This window comes from Lepisma saccharinum, chromosome 25 (assembly GCF_977018435.1).
Source record: "Lepisma saccharinum chromosome 25, izLepSacc3.1, whole genome shotgun sequence".
In the NCBI taxonomy this organism is placed as follows: Eukaryota; Metazoa; Arthropoda; class Insecta; order Zygentoma; family Lepismatidae; genus Lepisma; species Lepisma saccharinum.
Genome location: NC_139253.1, coordinates 41366014 through 41391600, shown reverse-complemented (window position 1 = coordinate 41391600; position 25587 = coordinate 41366014). Strand labels below are relative to the sequence as shown.

At 37.6% G+C, this 25587-nt stretch overlaps 1 protein-coding gene across 1 annotated transcript; it reads right to left on the bottom strand.

Moving 5' to 3' along the window:
- Nucleotides 1-8174: 8174 nt before the first annotated feature.
- On the bottom strand, nucleotides 8175-20376 carry LOC145978751 (alpha-(1,3)-fucosyltransferase C-like). The gene is made up of 3 exons (XM_083111561.1): nucleotides 19740-20376; nucleotides 14949-14969; nucleotides 8175-9238 (listed from the first exon to the last, which is right to left on the bottom strand). The coding sequence occupies exons 1-3, from the start codon at nucleotides 20374-20376 to the stop codon at nucleotides 8175-8177; spliced, it is 1722 nt and encodes a 573-aa protein (XP_082967687.1).
- Between the last annotated feature and the right edge of the window lie 5211 nt (nucleotides 20377-25587).

Below are 25587 nucleotides of genomic sequence, written 5' to 3'. Positions count from 1 at the left end.
TCCATTTCAACGGACAAGTGGACAAAAATAGTAGAATTCTTATAAATATTAAAATTACATTCATGTTTTTAGTGGTGTAAACGCAGGTAAAATCAAAGATCTTACATGGAAGATTTTATCTTGCTCTGAACTAAGCCAAAAGGCATTTCGAACCGATCTAATACATTCTCCAATATATTTCAAAATGTTATTGAATGTTTCATGTCGATAATTTAACCAATGTATCAATTCTAGACGCTGAGACGATATTTTCTGAAACTACCTCTTCTCTTCAGTCCCTTCTGTTCTTCTCTTCTCCTCTCCCCTCCTTCTGCTCTGCTTTATCTCATATCGCCTTCCCTACTTTTCTTGCATCTTATCACCATCCCACTCATCTCCACTCCTCGTATCTCCTTTCCTGTCTTAGATTTCCGACTCCACTGCAATCTTCTCCTATTCTTTTCGTTCTTCTCTTTTTCTCTCCATTACTCTACTCTCCACTCCCCTCTTCTCCTCTTCTCTCATCTCGTCTTCCTCCACTTTTCTCTTCTTTGCTCCATTTTCCTCATCTCTCCTAGAATCTTCTTCCATTCTCCTCACTGCATCTCCTCTCCTCGTCTATCCTCTCTTTCTTCTCTCCTCTACTTTTCCTCTTCTCTTTTCGCTTTCTCTTTCTCCTCTTCTTTGTCACCTCTCGTTTTCTCTCACCTCTTTTCCTTTCTGTAGAGTCATCAGCGATGAAATACCAGAAAACCTATTTTTTTCTTTGAGAATGAATTTTGTCAATTGCGATATAATCGTGATATTTTTAATAATTTTATACAATAATACTTGTTTTTATTATTTCGCGTATTTTATAAATATCTATTGTGCATGTGGCAACCCTGAAATTGGGCCTAACTCTACACGCAACCCACCAACGCCTTGTGTAAATTGGGTCGCCTACTTTAAAATGTCGTTGTCCTAAAACTTTTGAGAGACACTGTACAAGAGTTGATAATTTTATTTTTATCAAGTGTCTCCAAATTGTAGTGTCGACTGTCGACGACGACACCAGGGGTCCCGAGTCGAATTCCGGCCAAGGCATGGGCGTTCTCTGTGGGTGTCCCTTCATCAATTTCATCATATCATCACTCATCCTCATCTTCGCGTTTAGCCAAAAGTGACAGAAAAGCGAAGTAAAATAAAGCAAATCAACCCATCCATCCAAATTATTGTAGTAGCTAATGATAAATTTCGTGTATGTGGGTGTGTGTGTGCGCGCGTCCTAATACTTTGCCACTCTCAGTTACAAACCTACTGTTTTCTTAGCAGTTACTTTGTGGCTGTATAAATTGACAGCTCTTTTCGTAAAGTTAAAATTCCATTTTCTGTCACTGGCCAATATGCCTCTACTGGGGTTAGAACCCGGGAGTACTCGATTACAAGGGGACAGTGTGCCGGTGTTGTATCTAATCTAATCTCATCTGCAATCTTGGCAGTTTACTTTACACATTGAAGTTTCTTCAAGATTTGTTGCCATGCTTTCTTAGTTTTTACTTCGGCCTTTTATCATGTCTTCTTATTGTCTTCATTGTTTTGTCCCAGTTATTCAATTTGTACAACTGTCGTGCAAAGTAAGCATATGACATTGTAGCTATGGAGTATGATTTACTTATATATGTTACGCCTCCCCGATGGCGCAGTTGTAGCGTCGTCACCTTGTAATCAAGGGGTCCCGGGTTCAATTCCCAGTGGAGGCACATAGTGGTTCGGATCCCACTTTAAACTGTAGGTCCAGTTCTGATTAGCCTTACTGTGCATAAAGTGGATTTAAAACACCAAATCAATGTTATATATGTTGAAATAGGCTAGGTAGCTACTAGATCTGATATACTTCTATTTCACCTTTTTTCTTTAAAGAGAGAGATGGTCAGATGGTCACCAGTACAGCTTGATTTTTGTAGCTTCATTTAGTTGTTTCCACATCCATTGTTCTTTTGATAGTTAACTGCAATCTTTGCTCTTATCATAAAATCACATAGCGTTCCCTGTTATAACATTTCCCTGACTTGTATATTAGAAACAAAAAAATCGGCATTGGCTACAATTTATTTCGTGTGGGAAGAACGAAATTTGGTAAAGGTAAAAGGGCTTTACATGTGGCACACGGTCCATGATGCGCAGGGCTGTTGGTTAGTGTCCTAGTTGCCCCTCTCGACGAGCGCCTGTTTGCCTGTACTCCAATAGCTACTTGCAAGATACTAGTTTTCTTACTTTATTCATAAGAGCATTTCAATGTGTATAATGAATGCATCTTCCATCCTTGCATTCGTCTGTGTATACTGAGGAATACAAGCGAACTAAAGCAAAGATACCACAATTAAATGCTGGCTGGGAATCTCAGCCCTTGTTAAACGTCCGCTGTTCGTAGTCACACCAGGAGTTAATGCCATGAGCCAGCATCTCATTGGAAGAATTTAGCCATATAATAGCCTAATCAAGGCATCCTTTGAACCAAAAGAAGAAGCCGCTTGTTCTTTCGGCGCCTAGTTTGCTTTCGGACATGTGAGAAAAAGATTCTAGTGTTTCAGAGCAACTGTCCATGCTATACAGCGAGTATGAACCAAACAGGCGTCAAACGATGAGCAAAAAGCTCTTGTGCGAACCAATCATTACGTCACTCCTGGCAGTGAGATCCTGTTATTATGCTGCTGGATATTTAAGTACTTGCGGTTCTTGGTGAGGAAGAGCTATTGAAGGCAAAAACGGTTGAAATTAAAGACTGAAGGGAAGATCAAAAAGGGTTCGTTCGTACCTCCGTCTCTTGAACGTCACGCCTTTAGGCAGGCGCTGGGAATATACACAATCCTTTCTGATAAGTTTCTCACCTACATCTACCAGCAGGATGTGCTCAATCAGAAACATAGATGAAAAGACTTTACTGTTCTTCTCTGCCCACAGAAACCATTATTGTTTCGACTCCTTTTCATCTCAACAAGTGCCCGCCTAATCAATGTAATATAGCTGTAAGGGAATGTTTTATATCTCCGGCGGGGGAGTCCCTGAAGAGGTGAAGCTTTTATTGTTGAGGCTGCACTTCTGTTAAGACTTACTTTAGTTCAGGCACGTGATGGGAATGATGCAACATGGTCTTGCCTATTTTTTAAAGTGCTTTGAGAGCAAGCCTCGGAGGGGCACACGAGAGAGCACTTTATGTGCATATATTTGTTAATGGTGAAGTAATAGTGGCTGTTTGTTGCCATTTTTCTGTCTAATGTTGGTTCCAATATAAACTTCATTTTAACGTTCGTTCCTTTAAGATTCAAGTGCACACTTGGCCATGGATTATGTGCAGTTAAAAATGTAGCTTTCAGCTCTTCATGGCCGCTGAGGTTTGTTGACTTTGAGCACAGATGTGGCAAGAAGCACCACCTTCTTCTCTTGGCCTCTCTCGTAGATGATGGAATAAAAAGGCAAGCACGGTAGAAACGCCCCTCATATGTTTCATCAACACCGTCGCTATTAACCTTATAAGATAGACGCACCATAACTAAATGACTAAAGTGAGGACGCCGTTTCAGCCGACGCGGAGACCGCCTTTATGGCACCGACCTTCTGTTGCCGCGTTTACTACGAAGAAAGTTGCGGTCAAACAATCAATTAGGCCTACCGCTTGGGCAAAAAGCGGCAACATTAAAACCCCTTCACACCGAAGCAGCCAGCAGGGAAACAGGATTTTGTCGAATTAACCGTTCTGCGCTGTGAATGGACATCGGTTGATACGGTGACTCGACTATAAAGCTCGATCGCTGAGATAATCAACTTCAACTTATATTTTAGTCTTTTCAGTCGATAGATAGGGAGTGTCACATGAACCTTTGAACAAATTATCTTGGTCCAGTCGCCATGGGGAGGGGAAATCTTGAGATCTTCTGCCTTGACAAACTTATGCCTGAAAGCGAAACAGGTGGCAAAGGCATCCCCAACAAGGCCAAGGCTAACGGTGGACCCAGGGGAACAAACGAATGGGTCTCCGATCGTCTGCCTCTCCCTGAACCGCGAGCGAAGGGTGCATGTTGACATCATAAGATGTCATTGACGACTGAGCAAAAATCAGTCGTGTGGCAACACCGCTTTCTTTACTTGGAAACTGACATCTGGAGACGAAAAGTCTGGGTTTGTTCTTTGGCTGGATGGGCTGTAGAAACAAATAAGTTATCTGAAGCTGAATTTGAGAATATATCCTACACTCTGTCCCAGGAATCTCTGGAGCAAGCGAGCGAAAACAAGCCCTCTGAGCAAGTAGTGACTCGAGATGGCTTGACCAATGAACGCATGACAGGGGAAGTGAGTGCATGGAGGGGAAAGCGCGGCTTCCGTTACCACCCGTTTGCAGCAGCAGCGCACACTACTTTGCTCCACCCACTCGCCTTCTCGCCTTCCCTACCGTTATGCGCGGCATTGGTCCACAGATTCTAGAGACAGATTGTAGTAGCAATCGGCCTCAGTGGCGGGACGGTAAACGTAACACACCATGATATCAGAAGTCCCAGGTTCGAACTCTAGTTCTAGTTGTCCCCTCAATGATTCATAAGTTCACATTCATTCTTATCATCACGATTTACCCAAGAATTAAAAAGGCGACATAAACGACAGTTAGCGTGGTCAGAAAAATGTTGATAACTGCTTCTCTGGCCCCCTGCCCCTTCTGAACCACGTATTATATTTCGAAGGTTTTACCACCAAATTGTAGTCACAGTAACATTCACCAATTAGACTCAAACTTGCTAGTTTGTTTATGTTTTAACGTTTTAAAGTTTCGTCTGAGAACATTTCTTGCAATTTAGCTCAAATACAATACCATACCAGTCCCCGAATAGAAAAAAAGATCGAAGATATAAATTGATTTATTTAATGTTATTGCTGTTGTGCTTAGTGACTGTGGATTGATCTTATACGTATGTACCCACACACACACATATATGTAAACAAATATATAATTTTGAGATGTATCAGTGAGAAACCCCCAACTCTTCTGTACTTTCTCCATAATTTCGACCTCTTTTTCTTTCCTGGACTCCATTTTGCAGACCTGCGAGGTTCTGGTGTTATGGACTATGGACTACCTATGTTATGTTATCCTCGGGGTTCGTGTTGTGTGATGTCCTGTGTTTCTCCTTTCATACAGAAATGCGAAGTAGAGTAAATCAAATCAATCAATCATCAATATTCATTTATTGAATTATTGCACACTGCAATGCAAACGATGTTTCCAGCACTTAAAGCACATAATGGTTCGGATCCAACTGTAGGTCCAGTTCCAATTAGCCCATCTGTGCATAAAAGTGTACTTGTAAACAAAACTCAAACTTATTGTTTCCAGCAGTAGAAAAACCATTATAACGATATACAGCATAGGTGTCAATATCTTTCAATTTGTGGCGTAATAATTGTCATTTGTTTGAGAACTTGCTTCACATCACCCATTATCTTTGTTAAAATACTAACAAGTATCACAATAAATTATATCTGCATTAAAAAAATCTGCAATCACTTTGATTTAGTACACTTTCGTGCATCTTAAATTACGACCAACCCTGCTATTGCACTCATGCTCGATCCAGACTTAATGTAGTAGTTAATGCCATCAGAAGCAAACAGTACAATTTAATATAGACTTGATATTCACCACCTATGAAGGTTCTCCCTGAGGCATTGTGCTTTATTGTTCGTATTGTTCCGTAAGCTGCTTGTCCTGGACCAGTTTAATTGTCAAAGAAGCCGTGTGGTCTCCGTAAATCCTGGACTTGTGAAACATGGTATTTGAACTCCCACATCGTAGAGTTGATGTCAGCAGGTTGATAACTCTGTGCCTTATGATGTCATGTCCATTTTGGGAAAATCCAGCGGCCGTACGTAGGTAGTGATTGCAGAACATTACTGCTTCTAAAATATTCAACAATATTGTACTGGTTTTTCAGCATATTGCTTGGTTTCTTTCTGTAAGTTATGGTCTATTATGGACGCAGGTGCGCGCGCACACACACACACACGAACGTGTTCCCTCCCACTTCAAGTACTGGAGTCAACCGAGTTTTCAAGCCCTTACGTTTTGAATATAATATCACTATCTATTTACCAAGTTCTCATCCTGACTGGTCATTCCAACATTGTGATATTTGATGTGTTTAAAATAGTTCTATTTTAGAATCATATATATGTGGCTCCATAATGAACCACAGGGTTGGACTTAACAAGCAGATTGAGACAGAGCTTCGTAAATGGGATAGTGATATCATATTTAGAACATATGGATCATATCAGTAATTTAAGCAAGCGGGAACAAGCGGGGGATTGAACCTCTTCCAGTCATTTGCGTAAATCATCCTCCTCGCAGATAGGAAAAACCAGGTTCGATCCCCCACACCAATCCCCAAGACTCGCCCAAGTATTCCCAACCTTGGAATATCCACTTCGACCACATAGAAAAAGAATTATTAATACTCTTTTACGCAATATTTTCTTTTCAATTTGGAGAAGGGCCACTCTGTGAACACTTATTCTCTATTCATTGTTTTGTCTTCTATTTTATAAGAACATGTATGAGAAAGAAAAAACATCTAAACTTGGCATTTAAAAGGGATAAATAAAGGTAGACAATGATACATGCATTTAACTGTATTCAACTGAGTATAAAAGAACCGCCATTTTGTATTTAATATTTAAAACTGCCTCCGTTTTTTCAGTGTATATACTATGCTCTGATTAGCTTTATTTTACTTCTCTTGTCTGCCACTTTTGGCTAAGGCGAATATGGAAACCGATAAGAAGAAATTGGTGAAAGGACAATCCCAAACATACATGAAAAGGAAACAACACAATCTCCACAGAGAATTATACTGGCTGTGAGTCCAGTTAATGTTGAAGAATGTAGCCCATTGTGTAAAATGGAGGGGGGGGGTTGACATTTCGGTGCTTAACGGACAAGTTAGGCTATGCTCAAACACCTGATCAATAATAGGTTTACAGAGAAATCAATAATATTTCTCATTCTCGCAGGTATGGTAAATAATTCTCATCTTAAAAAATGTGATCTTGTTGAATTTCTATTAAGCTACATTATGTTTCTTCCTGTATCAATCTAAAACACTTTTAATTGTTTTTAAGTGTGTCGTGTTTTAATCTGGGTTAACCAAGTCTTTTGCAATACAAACAGCGTAATTAAGAGTATACTTATCTCACAATTTGATGTTAAAATCACACAACCAGTGTCTCCGAGGCAACCTAATAGGTACCTGCCTGACACATGTACACATGTAAAAATTCATAGACTACCAAAAAGAGGCTTCATTAAAGAACATCGTCCTTGCTTATACCGTGTTTTGTGAAAATACTGATAAATAATTTTACTTACGTCATTTGTAGGTAATATACGCAACATTGAAGTCAATTTTGAGTGTGTGGAACAGGAATGTAAGGACATCTGTAAATTTCACCAGATGAATTCATTATTAGACAGACACTTTTAAAAGTTGATGCTCCTATTAGCTATTTTCAATGGAATATTTTGTAATTACGTTCCGAATTAACAGAATGTAACATATATTTTAAAATGGTTCTAAAATATGATAATAGCTTCAATACTTTTCAAAGAAAACTTTTCCCACAAACGTCGATATTAGCCATTTTCATTTCATTTATTTACATTGAATATATAACTTGCTCGTTTGATGCTTATTCTCCCCTATAATCGATATTATTTTAGTGAATGAACGCTTCGATACAAAAGTTAATAACGCAATGATTTTCTCATTGGTCCACAACAGTTATTTGTGTTGTGGTGATGAAAAAATGTTTCGCAGTTAGAAAACTTTCCCCGCCGAACTTCCACGTCACAGATTGCTAAATCTAAATGTTTAACACGATTATAGTACTGAATATTTTGCCATCATTTTGCTACATAATCACTGCTAAGTACCTTTCTTCCAAGAGAAAATCAATTCTTAGAATTATCCAGTTGCTGAAAACTCCAATTGTCACTGAGTGTGAAAATTGTTTATTTCAAAAAGCAACATTCGTTTTAATTAACACAATGCATCTCTTTAGAAATCTTAAATACCTTATTGGTTCTTATTACTGTTACATTCGTAAAAATAAGAAAACAATATTCCTGTCAGTCGGTTGCCAATTACTGCTGCATTTCCAATTTCAGTTTACCAAAAACTGGGATCATGACATGCATCTTTACGAAACCATTTGTCCAAACTTCTATAGTTCTTTGGTGGAAGGTTACTATTAAGCATTTCGCACAGCTTACAAAACCCGTAACTTTTACTATTGTAAATTTCATACGAAAACTTCCACCAGAAATATTTTCTGTACTCATTTTCATTCTTGTCCAAGAACAGAAGATATTCAGCCAGTTCTTTTGGGGAAGTGAAATTCCGTACGTCTATGTATGACATGGGAGGTAAGATGTCTTTGTAACTTGCAGCACCAAAAACCACTGGGACAACATCCAGTTTTAACACATTAAACAACTTTTCTGTCACGTAATCTCTACACAATGAATTCTCGAACGACAAGTAGAACTTGTAAGTCTTGTTCAGCATATTGAGGCATTGTGATTTCTGTGAACGCGAGCATTTTAGCTTACCACAGTCTCCATACACATCCACTGATATATATTTCGATAATTCTTTCACATACTTCTCACGCTCACTCTGCGATTCACAGCGAGACACAAACCAAGCTGCAAGCTTCTTCTTTTTACTCACCACACGTTGAACTGAATGAAATTGAGGTGACGGTACCAGTGAGAAATTTTGAGGGTCTTGCGATCCTTGTTTCTTCACGAATCCATACGGTCGAGGAATATCAGAGTCCCATCTGTATGTCATGGTCCAGTTGAAGAATCCCGCTGCCCTGGGGTAATATAAACGTGTATTCACTGGTGATTCTAAAGTGTGAAACACATACCTTTGATGAGAACGTCTCCTTTTGGGTGGTTTCCACTTGTGACGAACTGCAGCGTGGAAAAGTATTGCGTCGAACTTCTCAACCGGCATCAAGTGTTTATCGGACGTCGTCCTGCAGTTGGTGAATTTACATTTGTTTTCAAGGAAAGGTTCCTGACCTTCTCCGAAGTTGAACTTTTTAGTCGTACGGTGGTTTCCCCACAGAAGAATAGTTTTGATCGAATCGTCCTGTGAATGATGGAATTTCACAGCGTACAAAGGAGCATTCGTGTTTTTTCTCCGCAGAACATTGATGCAGACTATAATTAGAATAACCAAAATTAACAAACTACAATATAATATTTTCAGTGATCGGGATCCGTAATATCTTACTGTAGAAGTCATATTGACGCTGTAAGTGAAAGCGACTTATACTGATACTATTATCGTTGTCTGTTACACATACGTACCGTATTTCACAGTGTGAATAAACGATGGTGTTCAACAAGTTTTTCTTCTTTTTATTATCTGTGAACGATAAAATAATGTGATTGGTTACGAATTCCTAAAGTGTGTTGATTTTTTAAAAAAATATATTGAAGCTGTAATATGTTTCAAACGTAAGAAGACATATTGGGAACAATCCTATCAAAAAACCTCTTAACATGATATGAGCAGCATTACTGAAGATTTTAAATATATGCTGAAAAAAATTGATGAAATCGCTTTTATCTGTTGTCGGGCGAGGCCCCTGACATCTCGCCCCCGCCCCTCGTTGCACTGGCCTCCTGTCCCAGGAATCTGTGTGGCAAGCGAACGAAAACTTTAAGAAAATATTGTGAAGAGCATTCTCATTTTATAAAATGAAAGTATGAGAAATAATTGACTTGTAAAAGTACACCACAAAGCAGTTGTCACCAGATTAAGGTAATGAAATGGTGTGATTATTTAAGACGAATTATATTTCATACAGTTTATCTCGGTAATCTGTGGAGCAAATGGGTCGGGGATCACTTTTTTTTTTGTTTCGAGATTATTATGGGGCTGTAGCACCATGAATGTAGAAATTGACATGGAATTAACTTCTCCTTAGGGTAGCCTCTTGGAAATCCTAACACGGAGATATGATTTTATCAATCCCTGATACAGGCAGACAGTGAACAATTTGAAATACTGCTTCAATTCTCCTTTCCTGCTGTCAACATTTCAAGCAACGATAAGAATATCAGCTGTTGCTGTCACACTTTCTCTTTCACTTGAAACTTCGATATGACTTTCACAGTAAATTGTCACGAGCCTTTGTCACTGAAGATATTACATTCAATTTTGATCATTTTGCTTATTGTTGTTATCGTATGTATAAATGTTCAACAAAGAATTCGAATGGATGACTCGATCAAGCCTGTGGGATTTAACCGCTCGCATAACGACTCCATCAAGACTATTCTTTTCGTTAACTAACATGAAGTTTTTCCGCAGAGGTAAAGATTAATTTCGTGTTAACAAATGTAAATTTACCAACTGCTTGGCAACATCGGATAAAAATGCAATACCAGTTGAGAATTTTGATGCAATAATTTTCCATATTAAAGACAAGAGGAACAGAAATATTCCAGACAAGAGGAAACCTCACCAAAGGTATGTGCTCTTTGGTTTAGAAACACCATTATTTGTAACTGTGAAGAACCCAAGGACATAGAGTTTCTTCAATTGGACGATGACGTATAGGTGGGATTAGGACATTCCAAAACCTTACGGATATCTAACAAAACACGGAACTCAAGTTCCGCAAAACTTCTCACTAACAAAATTACCTCCAAGTAATCCAGTTAAAAGTGTGGTACCTAACTCAAAGACCAAACTTGTGGCTTGGTTTGTCTCTAATTGTGAAACACAAAGTCGACGTGAAAGATATGTGAAGAAGTTATCCAAATATGTGACAGTGGATGTGTATGGAAAGTGTGGTAGACTAAACTGCTCACGTTCAGAAGGGTCGAAATGCTACAAGATGCTTGAAACAACCTACAAGTTCTATCTGTCATTCGAGAATTCATTGTGCAAAGATTACGTTACAGAGAAATTGTTTAATGTATTAAAATTCAATGTTGTCCCTGTGGTTCTTGGAAGTGCCAATTACAAGGATATCTTACCTCCTATGTCGTACATTGACGTTCGAAATTTCACTTCCCTAAAGGACTTGGCCGAGTATCTTCTGTTCTTGGACAAGAATGACGAGGAGTACAGGAAATATTTTTGGTGGAAGTCTTCATATGATGTACACAATAAAAATAGTTACTTTATGTGTAAGTTGTGCCAAATGCTTAATAGTAACTTTCCGCCAAAGTGCTATGGAAATGTGAACAATTGCTTCATAAAGGTAGCCTATATGTCACAACGGCAATTTCTTGGAAGTTACATAAAACAAAATATTGCAAATACATCCAACGTGCATAGAATTTAACTTCACTAGACACATTTGCTAACATAATGAACCAAAAACGTAACTAATAGCTCAATCCAACTAATCGCTTATCTATATTCTTACAAAATTTTGGAAGTCAGTACACATGGTACTGTGTAGTCTGAAACTAAATCTACAAGAAATATGATTTTAATGTGCTTCTTCTTAAATCAGCAAATGTTGATTTACAATCACATTCTTTGATCAACGCGATACTGTATCTCAGGAATCTCTGTAGCAAGCGAATGAAATTAAGTCTGCGCAAGTAGTGAGTCGAGAGGGCTGGAACAATGAACGGATGAGAGCGAAAGTGAGTGCATGGAAGGGAAAACGCGACTTCTGCTACTTGTCGTTTACAGCAGAGCGCACGGCTTTGCTCTGCCTATTTGCTTTCTCACCTTCTCTACCGTTATGCGTGACCTTGCTCCATAGATTCCCGAGACAGAGTGTGGAGATGTGGTTAATTGCTAAAAAGCTTTATCTTCTCTGTTATGATGGAATATAAGGAAAGTGACAATGTGCTGAATCTACACAGTATTTTGTCTTCAAAACAAGAATTTTCCAAATGGTGAGTATATAAAGAGGCTTTGGTCCTTATGTTCCCAAAGCGCATATATATATATATGTGTGTGTGTATGTATTGTGTATATGTATATATATATATATATATATATATATATATATATATGCTCCTAAATTTGATAGTTTATTAAACTGAAAATAAAACTTTCCCGCATCAAAATAATGGCAATAAAATTATGGAAATGACTGGACACTCAAAATGAAGAAACAAGTAAGTTGCAAATTTTAATTTTCACAATGATTTACATGTATAATTGAAAAAAGGGAAAAGGTGCATTAATTCATATTCACACGTGTACTGCAGATTTTTTAAACTGGTTTGCAATACTGTTTAACCTATCTTATTATAATTACATCTTCCATTGTCGTTTACTATTTGTTCTTGTTTGGCATGAAAGCTAAACAATGCAGCATCATTCAAATATATGAAACATTTTGCATTAGCTTCTTGTAATTGTTTACAAGTGAATCATTGCAACAATGAAGAAGACAGCGTGTCATAAATTTGCTCTTTATATTTTTTTTGGGAATTTAGTTTCACGTTGTGTGTAAAAATATATAAGACTCAATTACTATATATCCAACTCACACATGTATTCGCAGAACTCCAAATACATAAAATCAAGGTTAATAATACACATTTGGTGTACAAATTGACAGTTAAACGTAGTATTTTTGTTTCTTTTGAATTGATGCATTTTTAGTGTGTCGCACGGCATAGAAGGTGACAAAAGTACCCCTTGATGCATTTCTCTGTGTATTTTGATGCACCAAAATGCATCATTCGTTTATACGCTATAATGTATTACTGGAGTCAATGTACTTATGTTAATTGACACATTTGGGGTTCTCTGTGTAGGATTAGTTGATTTTATTGGGCGTAAGAGGAGTACACGAAACTCAATACATAAACAGATCTGAATTATTTTGGTCTACAGAGTACATTCAAGCTCAATAACACTTTACATCCACCTGGTCCAGGTCGTTATGTACAGTGCAATCCATGAGTAACACCGTGCAAATTGTCCATTACCATGCTCGTGCACTTTATTTGACCCAATAAGAACTTCAAGAATTAAAAGAAAACTCAAAACAAGCTGTTGACAACTTCTGCACCAGCATACTTAAAAATCCATCGCTTAAAACACATAGGATGCAAGATAAATTAAAATAGTCATGCACAATTTGCCGAGCAATACTAGTGAATCCCACTGTACCACTGTACCAGAGAAGAGTTGTTGATTAATGTGTTACAAGTAGCTATCAAGTTACATTTAGAAGTGGTGGGTCATTTTTATTGGAGAACTGAACTTCGCCTCCTTAGACCATCACAGAATACAGGGTGTCCGAATTGAAACGCCCTAATTTTAACCGACTGTAGTACCGCTCGTATTTAATGCATTCAAAAGATTTATACAACAATGAATACACATGAGTATGAAGTTTTGTCTGTGCAATCAGTAAATTTCTATGTATGCCCCACGAGTGACATGGAGAATTTTGAGGCGATACTCAATTTCTCTCCTGGTTGCCTGCAGAATCTGTGGCGTAACTGTCTCAATAGCACCGCGAATCCTCTCACGAAGCTGTCCTACAGTTGTCACTTTTGTTGCATAGACCATGTCCTTAACATATCTGTCCCCACAGGAAGAAATCCAGGGGAGTAATGTCAGGAGACCGGGGTGACAAAAAATTGGACCACCTCTCCCAATCCATTTTTAAGGGAATTCCTCATTCAATATGTTCCGGACTGCCAAATGCCAGTGTGGAGGTGCTCCATTCTGCTGGAAAATCAGTTTTTGGTGTCGATGTGTTATCTGAGGGAACACAAAATTGTTTAACATATCAAGATATGTTTCACTTTTCACCACCTGGAACGATACAAAATAAACGAATCCTAATTATTCATTACTTATTTAAAATTTTCACAGCTAAGCTACCATGTACCACCTATCACACTGTTATTGCCTGTATATTATGCTTAATATAAGCATTTGAAATTAGGGCGTTTCAATTCGGACAACCGGTATATTGTGCCATTCATTTTATCAGCTAATTTCCATAGAGGCCATTTCCAAATCGTTCCACAGAGGGCATTTCCAAATCGTTTAAATACTTTTTCAACTTTAAATGACGCGAACTTATATGGCCTGTGGAGATCGAGCCCATCCAATAATTTGCCTTCTTCATATTGCTATTATTATTGTTATTTGTTATTTAATTTTTGTTATCGTGGTTCGTGATGGATTGCTTTTTGAAATCAATAAACAACAGAATTTGTTTAAAAAAATAAAAGTAAGAATGCATTGTTGGTGTGCAGTAGTATCATGATATAAGAAAAGCTGGATTTATGAGATTTCTTGTTAATTTATAACTCAAGTGTTTGAGTCGCCCAATGTTTTTCGAAACTTGGCGCCCCTGTGAGAGGCAAATATTAAGAAATTTCCAATTCAAGCTAAAAAAATACAATATAGATAGTTATACTTAACCAAACTTATCGGAGGTTTATCCGATTTCACGTCATTTCACTAGTATTACCAGATTGAAACATTTCCATTCATTCATTGAAGTATTCTGTAATATGGCGTTCAGGTGGTTACCAATAGATTGCAGGATTTCTTTAGTTTAGTAACTTCAAGAAACAGCACTTTCTGTAAAATGAAGATTTATTATTGGTTGTAGCCCCTGCTGGAAGACTCTTCCCTTGTACATAATATCTCAGATACAAGATCAAGTTCATATGGTTTTCATGTCATTAAAATTAGTTTTTTGACGTTTCTCGCATGTTTTTGATTATCAAAAGTTATCATGTTACCACAATACTTCCATCCCGGGTCCAAGGGGATATTGACAAATTTTTAATAGCTCCTGGAGAGAAAGCAACGCTCACAATAACAAAAAGTTCAAATTCCACAAGGAAATTCACCTGGAAAGCCACCTGTTGTTCGACTCTAGTAGTGATTGGTACAAAATATGTGAACACTTACCTTCTCTTACAGCCACCTTCCCTAAAATCCAAAAAGGAAGTAAAAATTGGCAACAAAATGAACATTCACCTCAAATGAGCATTTTTATGAAATATTTAGGGATTGTATTAAGAGTGTGGCACTCTTAAATGAAGGGCTCTGGTGTAAAAAATGGTAAGTGACATTATGGTAATTTTTGAGTTACAAAGTAAAATGTGCCATCCTTCAATTTTTTGAGTGAAATAGCCATATTATACAATTTGCATTGGACTCAGTGAAGTCTTCTGAAATTGGTAAACACAATACGAAAACAATTTATCTTCAGTATAGCTTCTAATAACCTTCTTTTCTTAATGAACTCAGAAATGACCAAAAAGTCATTACCATGTTTTACACCCGAGCTCTTCAAATATGCAGACGCATAACTTGATATCATTTCCGATCGTTCCTTTCTTTCTATTTTTATCCATGCATGTTGCACCAATATTATAAACATAAAAAAGTATGTTTTTCAATTGAGTTTGTGTTTTAAGTCCACTTTATGCACAGTAAGGCTAATCGGGACTGGACCTACAGTTTAAAGTGGGATCCGAACCACTTGTGCCTCCACCGGGTATCGAACCCGGGACCCCTTGATTACAAGGCAATGACGCTACCACTGCGCCATGGGGGAGGCCCTGTTTTTCAATTGAGACACTTTATTTACATGGGAATCTCAGATACTAATGAAGTTTTACATATTCATTGGTACTGTAAAAATGTAGAATTTCTAATTCCTATATCTACTAGTTGGAGTGTTACAGGGTGATCGAAAAGTCCCCAAACCCAAACTTCAATTTTTTTTTCGCCGGTCGTTATGATGATAATGTAATAATTTCTGTGGAAGCTGGTTTGCGAGGGTCTTGGCTGTACACGACACAAGAGATGGCGCTGGCGAGTGGTGCTAGCAGTCGTGGCGAGGAAATGAATTACGAGCAGTGCTGGTAACAAAATAATCACGCCAGTTGCAAGGATGAGTTTGTCGGTGGAGGAGCGTGTGTTTTTGTTAGAGGAACTCTATTGTGTACCAGGACATTATACAGCAGTTTATCGCGCTTTTGGACGCCTATGAACGAGATGTGTGGTTACAACAAGACGGGGCAACATGCCATGCGTCCAATGCCACCATGGCATTTCTGCGTGAATTTTGTGATGACCGCCTGATTTCATCAGGGCTTTGGCCGGCAAGATCACCTGATTTAACCTCACCCGATTTTTTCTTGTGGTGTTATTTGAAGGGGAAAGTGTACGAAAATAATCACCACGATTTAGATACCCTGAAAACCAACATTGCCCAGTACATTACTGCAATTAATGTGCCTATTCTGCATCGCGTAGCACGAAACATGTGCCGTCGCATACGTTTATGCATGATGCAGCATGGGGGACACTTTCAGCATCTCTTGTGATGTGCCTACATCCACCCAGATATCCAATGAGAAAGATCTACACGATCACGCAGGTAAGGTCAACTTGTTCCTTGCTTTCACAGTTTAGGTTAACTGTTGGTTTGGTTTACCTGATTATTTTGTTACCAGCACTGCTCGTAGTTCATTTCCTCGCCACGAGAAATTTTGACATTATCATAATAACGACCGGCGAAAATTGTTTTTGAAGTTTGGGTTCGGGGACTTTTCGATCACCCTGTATAAGGCTTTAAACATATAGCTTGACAAATTTGTAACCAGGTAAATTTATATATTTTGGCAGAAGGTTCTTGTATAAGTATAATGAGTGGCGAATCTCCCTTACTCCTCGGGTGAGGAAGGAAAGTCGTGGAAGGTCAACAAAACCATGATTCAAATAAATTAAACAGTATTTCCCACTTTCCACAAGTAATATAGTTTGGGCAATTTAAAGCAGACTGATATTTATTATGCACTTTTAGAATTGAAAATTTGATATTAAGTACTAAAAACATACATAGACAAGTTTTACTTTGTAGTACACTGTGAAACAAACAGATATTGATGAAAATCCTGAATTAACAACAGGCAAGTTATTCAATATAGATATAGCAGGAAACAAATACAAAACAACCAACAGAAATTGTAATAATGTGGGTGAAAATAGACTTTGCCTAACACCTAATAGCACAATTTCCAGTCATTAATACAATTTTTTCTTAGTTATGCAACTTGATTTAAGAAATATAGCAGCTTCAAATTAAATTTTGGCTAGTTGTATTATTTTTTTCTTTTATATTCTAGCGCATCATGACAGCAATTACTTGTACAGTCTGTTCATGTATTTGCTATTTGATAGATTATATGAGTGTATTGAATATTCTGTAAGTCTAGAGGATTTAAGATAATGTTATGTTGACACAGAAATTGTGCTATGTCTGTTAAAACTTGGTTATGGATCTGCAATAAGTTTAGCAGATCAGTTTTTTTTTCATGATTCAATCATCTTTAAGTTGATAGGATAGGAAACTCATGGCTTTATAAACATATTGTAAACATAATTTTAAACACAACTCCATGACATATTCACTTCTTCATCAAAAGTCAACAATATAGATCAATTGCTTTTTTTTAAAAAAAAAAAACTAAATATAATGACCTTATATTTGGGTATAACAAATAGGATTGAATTAATGAATATGTATATTACAACACATAATAAGTTACAACCTTGTGGTTGTGTTTTGCACTCAGATATGTCATTACTAATAGGCACTAGAAAGTGTAACTTCTTTGTCCAGAGAATTCCATTTTGGCCACTTAGCGTTGTTTTATGGAAATAATCATAACTCTCAACATAAATCAACAGTAATGAATATGTTTTTACAGGATGTCCTCTTTTTCACATGTTGACAGCACGTGGAGGAAATACCAACATTTTAATAAACTCTTCCATGATATGTATTATCTTTAGAAAAGAAGGAAAGTCTGAAACCAAACAGTATGAACTGAACTAAGATAAACACATTGAGTAACAAATCTCATGCATTCGAAAGCTCTATATTGAGTAAAACTGATAAACGGACCTAGGACTTGCCAAGGATAATTTATTCAGCATGGCTGAAAATATATATAATTGTTATCATATGATTCCAGACCCTGGTTTACAAAACTGAAAGGTACAAGGAATGTGGTAGTGTTACTAAATCGCATTAAGTCGAATATACAACTACAAAAAAGTCATTTACAAAATATTCGGATTGTACAAAACCAAAATTGTATATGTGGTAATAACAAAGATATACATCATATTATTATTATATATTTGAGTGTAATAGGTACAGTCGTAGACACTTCTGGGTTTTAACGATCACATTGAAAGTTGATGGGATTGTTACAACCCAGAGATGTCCGTGAATGTACATACAAGAAAGAGAGACATTCTACAAAACACATAAAATGTACAATCTCTCTTCCACCAGGTTTGGAATCGCTCATTTGTGAACCTAACCTTACAATCGGATATATATATATATATATATATATATATATATATATATATATATATATATAGCCTATATTATATTTTTTTATAGAAAATGTGGAATATCAGTGTAGTAAGAGTAATTTGTATCAACTGTGGAATTTTAAAATGTTGCATCGTCCAAGAGTGTTTAAGACATTTTGAAAGACATGTGTTGCTTTAAATCGTGATACATATATACCCGCTAAAATGACTTCTGTCACATGATTTCTTTAACAATACTGTTTGAAATATGGAAGTTTTCAGCACCTAGTTTATTATTAAATGGCCTAACCTACGGTCACATGGTATTTCCTCTTGAAGCGATCATTTTTGCACTTCTTGAATAAAAAATGCTAATTTCAAGAACTTCTGGAGAATTTCAGAGAAACTTATAGTGCAAAAATATCAAGAATTAACCCCTTTTAAATAAGAACCTTTGGAATTTCTCGGCTGTTCGGCGATTTTGAATAGTTGGGAAATCATTTCCTGAAGTCGGGATCTGGTTTGATAATTAACACCCCTTCATCTTGAATTATTACTTTATTTTAAAATACACTTCAACACGTAAAAAGATAGATCAGAGGCATCATGAAAGACAGTAGATTAAGTGTTCTCTGTTTGACATATTTGCTTTGAAGACAAAAATCTGTCCATAAAAGAAGTGATAAATGTTTATGGAAAGGAAGCAAGTCGAACCCAGTTTCTATCTAAATCATATAGTGTAGTCTGAATATACACGCTCAAGGATTTTCAGTTCAATTTGAATTTTATGATTCGTAAAGTATAATGATGATGATGATGACAATCATAACAATAAAAGCAAAAATATTAATAATAAACCAATAATAATAATAATAATAATAATAATAATAATAATAATAATAATAATAATAATAATAATAAATGTTTCTATGACTGAAGGGAAAATATGAAATCTTACTCTGCCCCCCCCCGCCCCCTACGATTGTCATGTGAGTGAACCTTGAATGCGTTTCTTCGCACTCAGTTATCATGCCCCAAAACAGTACTACAGGATAAGTTAATTATGAAATTAATGATCAAAGGAATACGTATGGCAAATGTTCTAATAAATGAGCTCTTTATGGGCTCATAATAATATTCATATGATAACAGATTTTTTCCAAACTTTTGTTGCTCACAGGGTTAGTTATATAAAAATTCCTGGAAAATATCTCGGATCACTCGAACTTCACCAAGGAAGAAAAGCATTCTAAGTTTTTAAGAAACTAACATCTTGACATTTATCTTCACGAAGCCACTTGTCTATACTACTGTAGCTCTTTGGTGGAAGATTACCGTTAAGCATTTCACACAACTTACAAAATCCGTAGCTGTTTCCACTATACACATTATACGAAAACTTCCACCAAAAGTATTTCTTGTACGCATCATCATTCTTGTCCAAGAACAGAAGATACTCGGCCAGTTCCTTCGGGGAAGTGAAGTTTCGAACGTCTATGTATGACATGGGAGGTAAGATATCTTTGTAAGTTCCAACACCAAGGACCACTGGGACAACATTGAATTCTAATATCCTGAACACTTTCTCCGTAATGTAATCCTTACACAATGAATTTTCGAATGATAAATAGAATTTGTATGATTTATCGAGCATTTTGTAACATTCGGAATTCATTCTGCTGCGGCATTTTAACTTTCCACACTTTCCGTACATATCCACTGGCAAATATTTCGATAATTCCTTCACATACTTCTCACGTTGACTTTGCGTTTCACAATTTGAGACGAACCATGCCACAACTTTGTTCTTCGTTCTGTTGGTCACACTTTTACCTGACTGTTTCTGTGGTGTGGATATCAGTGAGAAATTTTGAGGAATTGGAGATGTTGGTTTTGTAAGAAATCCATAAGGTTGTGGTATATCGGAGTCCCACCTGTACGTCATGGTCCAATTGAAGAACTCCACATCACTTGGATAATCCCCTTTTGTGTACATCGGTGACTCGTGATCGCTGAAAACGTATCTTTGATGAGGTTTTCTTTTCCCTGGAGGTTTCCATTTACCATGGCTTGCACCGTGAAAAAGTATTGCATCGAAGTTCTCAATGGGTATTAGGTTTCTATTGTAAGTTGTAAAGCAGTTGGTAAATTTACACTTGTTAGCAATGAATCCTGTCTGTCCCTTACCGAAATTGAACTCGTTCCTTCGAAATATCGTGCTCCAGTACAAAACCATTTTCATGGAATGGTTTTGGGTATAATTAAACTGTATGCTGTAGAGACTAGTGTCCAAATTTCTTCTCTGCAGCACCGTAATGAAAATAACAGCTAAGATAATCACAAATATGAAGATAGAATAACACGGTTGTACTTTCCAGCGCGTAAAGTGACGTTCCATGTTTCAAATGACGCTTTGTGTTGACAGCGGAGTAACTCATAGTATTATCGTTGTTCATGCTGTGAGCCTATTGCGAGGAAATCTAACAAATCCTTCTTTGTCTTTTCATATCCATAAGCGATAACAATGCCATTAATCTAAGATTTCCAACTTATATTCCGTTGGGAACAAGTAACTGGAAATATTATGTTGGTTGGAATATTTTGCAGCTGGGAAGCCATTTTGTGAAACAAGAAGAAATTGATACCAAGGTGACGCAATTACTTTTTAAAGTACACTATATTATACTGATGTTCGATGTTGATGGATTATGTAATCAAATTGGTGATGATGAGTTATATCACTCAATTCACCCAGTTGTTCTTCAAAAATGTCGAATACAGTACGTTGAAGCTACAAAAACATAGCAATGGATGAAAATATATTAAGTCTTGTTTACCCTTAGAGTCACAACACCCATTTACAAATTTTATGGGTTCAGTATTATATATTATCCCGAAATCAATGTTGCTGGAATGTGTTTCGTTGGTGGTAATTGCAGTACGTTTTCCTCAGGTACGTGGTTAAAATCAGGGTTGTTAAGGTCCAGAAACCCATAAATTCTAATGGCTTCTGCTGCAGGACCGGAACCTTTTTTCTCGCACAATTTAAATTCGGTCCAAGTCGCGTATTGTTACATTGAAAAAAAAGTTCCTGCATCGTATTTTGATTGTTCCCGATAAAAGGTTTCTGAACCGTATTTAAACTGATGCGCGAAAAAAGGTTCCTGGACCGAATTCAAATTCTTCCGGAAAAAAGTTTCCTGGACAGAATTTAAATTCATTCTGGAAAAAAGTTTCCTGGACCGAATTTAAATTCATTCTGGAAAAAAGGTTCCTGGACCGAATTGAAATTCTTCCGGAAAAAAGTTTCCTGGACCGAATTTAAATTCATTCTGGAAAAAGGTTCCTGGACCGAATTGAAATTCTTCCGGAAAAAAGTTTCCTGGACCGAATTTAAATTCATTCTGGAAAAAAGGTTCCTGGACCGAATTGAAATTCTTCCGGAAAAAAGTTTCCTGGACCGAATTGAAATTCATTCTGGAAAAAAGGTTCCTGGACCGAATTGAAATTCTTCCGGAAAAAAGTTTTCTGGACCGAATTGAAATTCATTCTGGAAAAAAGGTTCCTGGACCGAATTGAAATTCTTCCGGAAAAAAGTTTCCTGGACCGAATTGAAATTCATTCTGGAAAAAAGGTTCCTGGACCGAATTGAAATTCTTCCGGAAAAAAGTTTCCTGGACCGAATTGAAATGCATTCTGGAAAAAAGGTTCCTGGACCGAATTGAAATTCTTCCGGAAAAAAGTTTCCTGGACCGAATTTAAATTCATTCTGGAAAAAAGGTTCCTGGACCGAATTGAAATGCATTCTGGAAAAAAGGTTCCTGGACCGAATTTAAATTCATTCTGGAAAAAAGGTTCCTGGACCGTATTTAAATTGATCCGGAAAAAAATGTTCCTGGACCCAATTGAAATGCTTTAAATATGAAAAGGTTATGCACTGTCTAGAACTCATTTACGTTGCTGATTTTCTCTCCCAGTCCGGGATTGAATTTATTTACAATTACAGACCAGGCTTGACCGATTAAAAGTTGCCTTCTAAAAATGTCCGCGAGTACGTTTTACATTGGAATGTCACACTGGGGTTGTAGAAAAACGTATCGCAGGGAATAAATTAAAATGCTGTTGTTCTCTCTTGGGCCAGGTTCAGAAATTCCTTGTCTAAGAGTTACTGTACATAACGGAGGACTATATTAGTGTGGCGTCACTTTGAGTTCAAACAAATCTGTCACGTGTTGCTCCGGCATCCAATCCAGGAACCGCGGCCAATAGGAGCCGTCGATGAGGTAACGTGAGGCTCCGGTGTTCCCAGCAGATATCACAACAGGTATGGGCAATTATACAACCAAGTGAAGGAACGCGCGCGAGAGAATGGGGCTACATGGAGAGGGGCAACGTGACTGCAGCGTTTGCGTTTCGCCCATTTCTACCTTGTATCTTATATTCTCGAGACAGCCAGCACCTGGATTAGTTTTTTATGCTCACAAGTGGATAATTGTTTATCGTCAGGTCCGTATTCGATCCAAGTTGCGTATTGTTTCATTACAATACGGAACTTGGAGCCTATTTAAACTGATTCGGAAAAAAAATCTTCCTGGAATAAAGGTTCCTGGACCGAATTCCAACACCAAGGACCACTGGGGACCGAATTTAAATTGGTTCGGAAAAAAAGGTTCCCGGACCGTATTTAAATTCATCCGGAAAAAAGGTACCTTTACCTTATTTAAATTCATTCTGAAAAAAGTTCCTGGACCGTATTTAAATTTATTCAGAAGAAAAAGCATTCCTGGACCGTATCTTAATTGATATGGAAAAAAGGTTCCCGAACCGAATTGAAATACTTTACAGATAAAAAGGTTCTTTACGGTCCAGAACCCATATACACTTGCTGATTTTCTCTCCTGGACCTGATTTGAATTTATTTAAAATTCCTGGACCTTTAACAACCCTGGTTAAAATAGTCTCTCTTTTGTGGCATGTTATACAAATTCGTCGTTTGATGTAACTCCTTGCTTCTAACTTCTATTTGTACTTTTACTAATAATTACTTTTTCAAGTAATATCTACACCCTGTCTCTGGAGTATGTGGAGCAAGGTCGTGCATAACGGTGGAGAAGGGGAGAAAGCGAGTGGGCGGAGCAAAGCAGTGCGCATTGCTGCAAACGGCTGGTAGCTGTAGCCATGTTCTCCCCTTTATTCACTCACTTCCCTCCTCACGCGTTCATTCGTCGGGCCCTCTAGAGTCACTACTCGACTTGTTTTCGTTCGCTTGATCCAGAGTTTCCCGGGAGAGATTGTATTTCCTTCCTTTCCTCTGTTTCTAAAATATCCTCAAGACAATTAGGCATGTAGCTGTTTGTTGACTTCGACACTCCATATATTCTTTCTACCTCTGCTCCTTCAAAATTCTTGTAATATGTTTGAAATCTAAGTTGACAGAGTATTAGAACATTCGTTTCTTTTGTATATAGTTGGGTAGTAATGCTGCTGCTAAGTTTCAGAAATTTAATTGAATTGCTAAAGGTAAAGTGCCCTCCTGTGCTTAGCACTATGCCATGAAGGCGTATAGGGTGTATGGGGGTAAAGCCCCACACTTTCTTGATCCGGTCGTGAGTGGGGGTGATGTGATCAGCATCACGCCCCTGACCGCCTTTACCATTCAGGGTTTCCCCCAGGTACCCATGTTATTCGACGATGGGTGGACGCCGAATTGCTACCTCTTATTTTCAGAGTATAGAATAGAAACAACAAAATTAATTGAGTTATTAAAGTTTTATGAAAATTAACGATAACTATAGCTAAATTGTCATCAATTGAAAAATACAGATTGCCTACAATTAACTGTTTGCAGAAATAACTTTGTCTTTTTGAAGGTACAGTAAATTGGAACCCAGTTACTGTTTAAATTGATTAGATGTAACGGTAACGTAGTTACTTTTTGAACGAAGTACCTAATTTACTTTAAAGGTGTAACTTTTCGAGGATCAATATCAGCTTATGTAGAAGGTAAGGGTTTTGAAATTATTGAAATTCATATTTTTATTTCCACTGCTCTTAACGACGATTACCTGTGACTTTATCCATTAGTGAAATTATATTATTGGCGGTTGTTCATGGTGATGAATTCATCTCTATTTGACGGGAATCAAAAGTACAGGGTGGTCCAAAAGTGCGGAACGGGTCGAATAAAACCGAAATTCATGCGGTTATTGAAATTTTATATGTGTACATGTAGTTTGGGGATGGGGGAAAACCTACCGAACCGTTTCTGAAATATTGTCGCCATCTTGAAAGCAGCCATCTTGAATCGAGATAACTTTTTTTAAATGGGAATCTAGGCATTTTTGCAAAACTTTATTCATATTTCATGCTACAGGGTGTTAAAGAAGTGTATTCAACGGTTTCTCTCATTGTTGCAGGTGCACTATGAAATGGAGCTCACACAAGCAGAACGCGTGGAAATCATTCTAATGTGTGGGGAAAGAAGCTCGAAAGTCATCGCCGATGAGTTCAATCAGCGCCATCCAGAACGAGCTCCCATTGTTGACAGCACTGTGCGGAAACTGATCGCTAAGTTCAAAGAGACTGGATCTGTTGCAAACAGGCCCATATCAGGTAGGCCTAATTTAGCCACAGATGAAGCGACATCAACAGCTGTGTTGGCGGCAGTTGCGTTGAGTCCGCACCGTAGTATCTGTAGTCATGCTGCTGTTACTGGTGTGAGTCGTGCTTCCATTATGAGGATTCTGAAAATACACAAATGGCATCCATACAAGATCCAGTTGCTTGAACACCTGAGTGAGGACGATCCTGACCGTAGGGTTGAATTTGCAGACGAAATGTCCCTTAAGGTGTTACAAGACCCTACCTTCCCTCACAAGGTGTTGTTCAGTGATGAAGCAAATTTTTATCTCAATGGGGAGGTGAACAGACAAAACATGAGATACTGGTCTGGATAGAATCCTCATTGGGTGGATACATCTGGGACAGTCCTCCGTTCAAAAGTGATTGCATGGTGTGGCATATGGAGAACCCGTGTGGTAGGATCTTTCCTCATTGACGGTACCCTCAATGCCGAGGATTATTTCAACTTACTGGATACAAAAGTGTTTCCATCTCTCATGATCGAGGATGGCAGTTTCCCTGAGTTCTTTCAACACGACGGCGCTACCCTGCATTTTGGTCACAATGTTAGGGACTATCTGAACAT

Bases quoted from the DNA above. Each gene is read 5' to 3' on its own strand.
- LOC145978751 (XM_083111561.1), bottom strand. From the start codon at position 20,376: ATGTACACAAAAGGGGATTATCCAAGTGATGTGGAGTTCTTCAATTGG. The intron at 14,970-19,739 runs GTAAGTTGTGTG...TTTGGATTTTAG, and splicing joins TGGAAACAGCTACGGATTTT to GGAAGGTGGCTGTAAGAGAA. The intron at 9,239-14,948 runs GTAAGTGTTCAC...TTCTAATTATAG, and splicing joins GAAGGTGGCTGTAAGAGAAG to TCTGCATCAATGTTCTGCGG.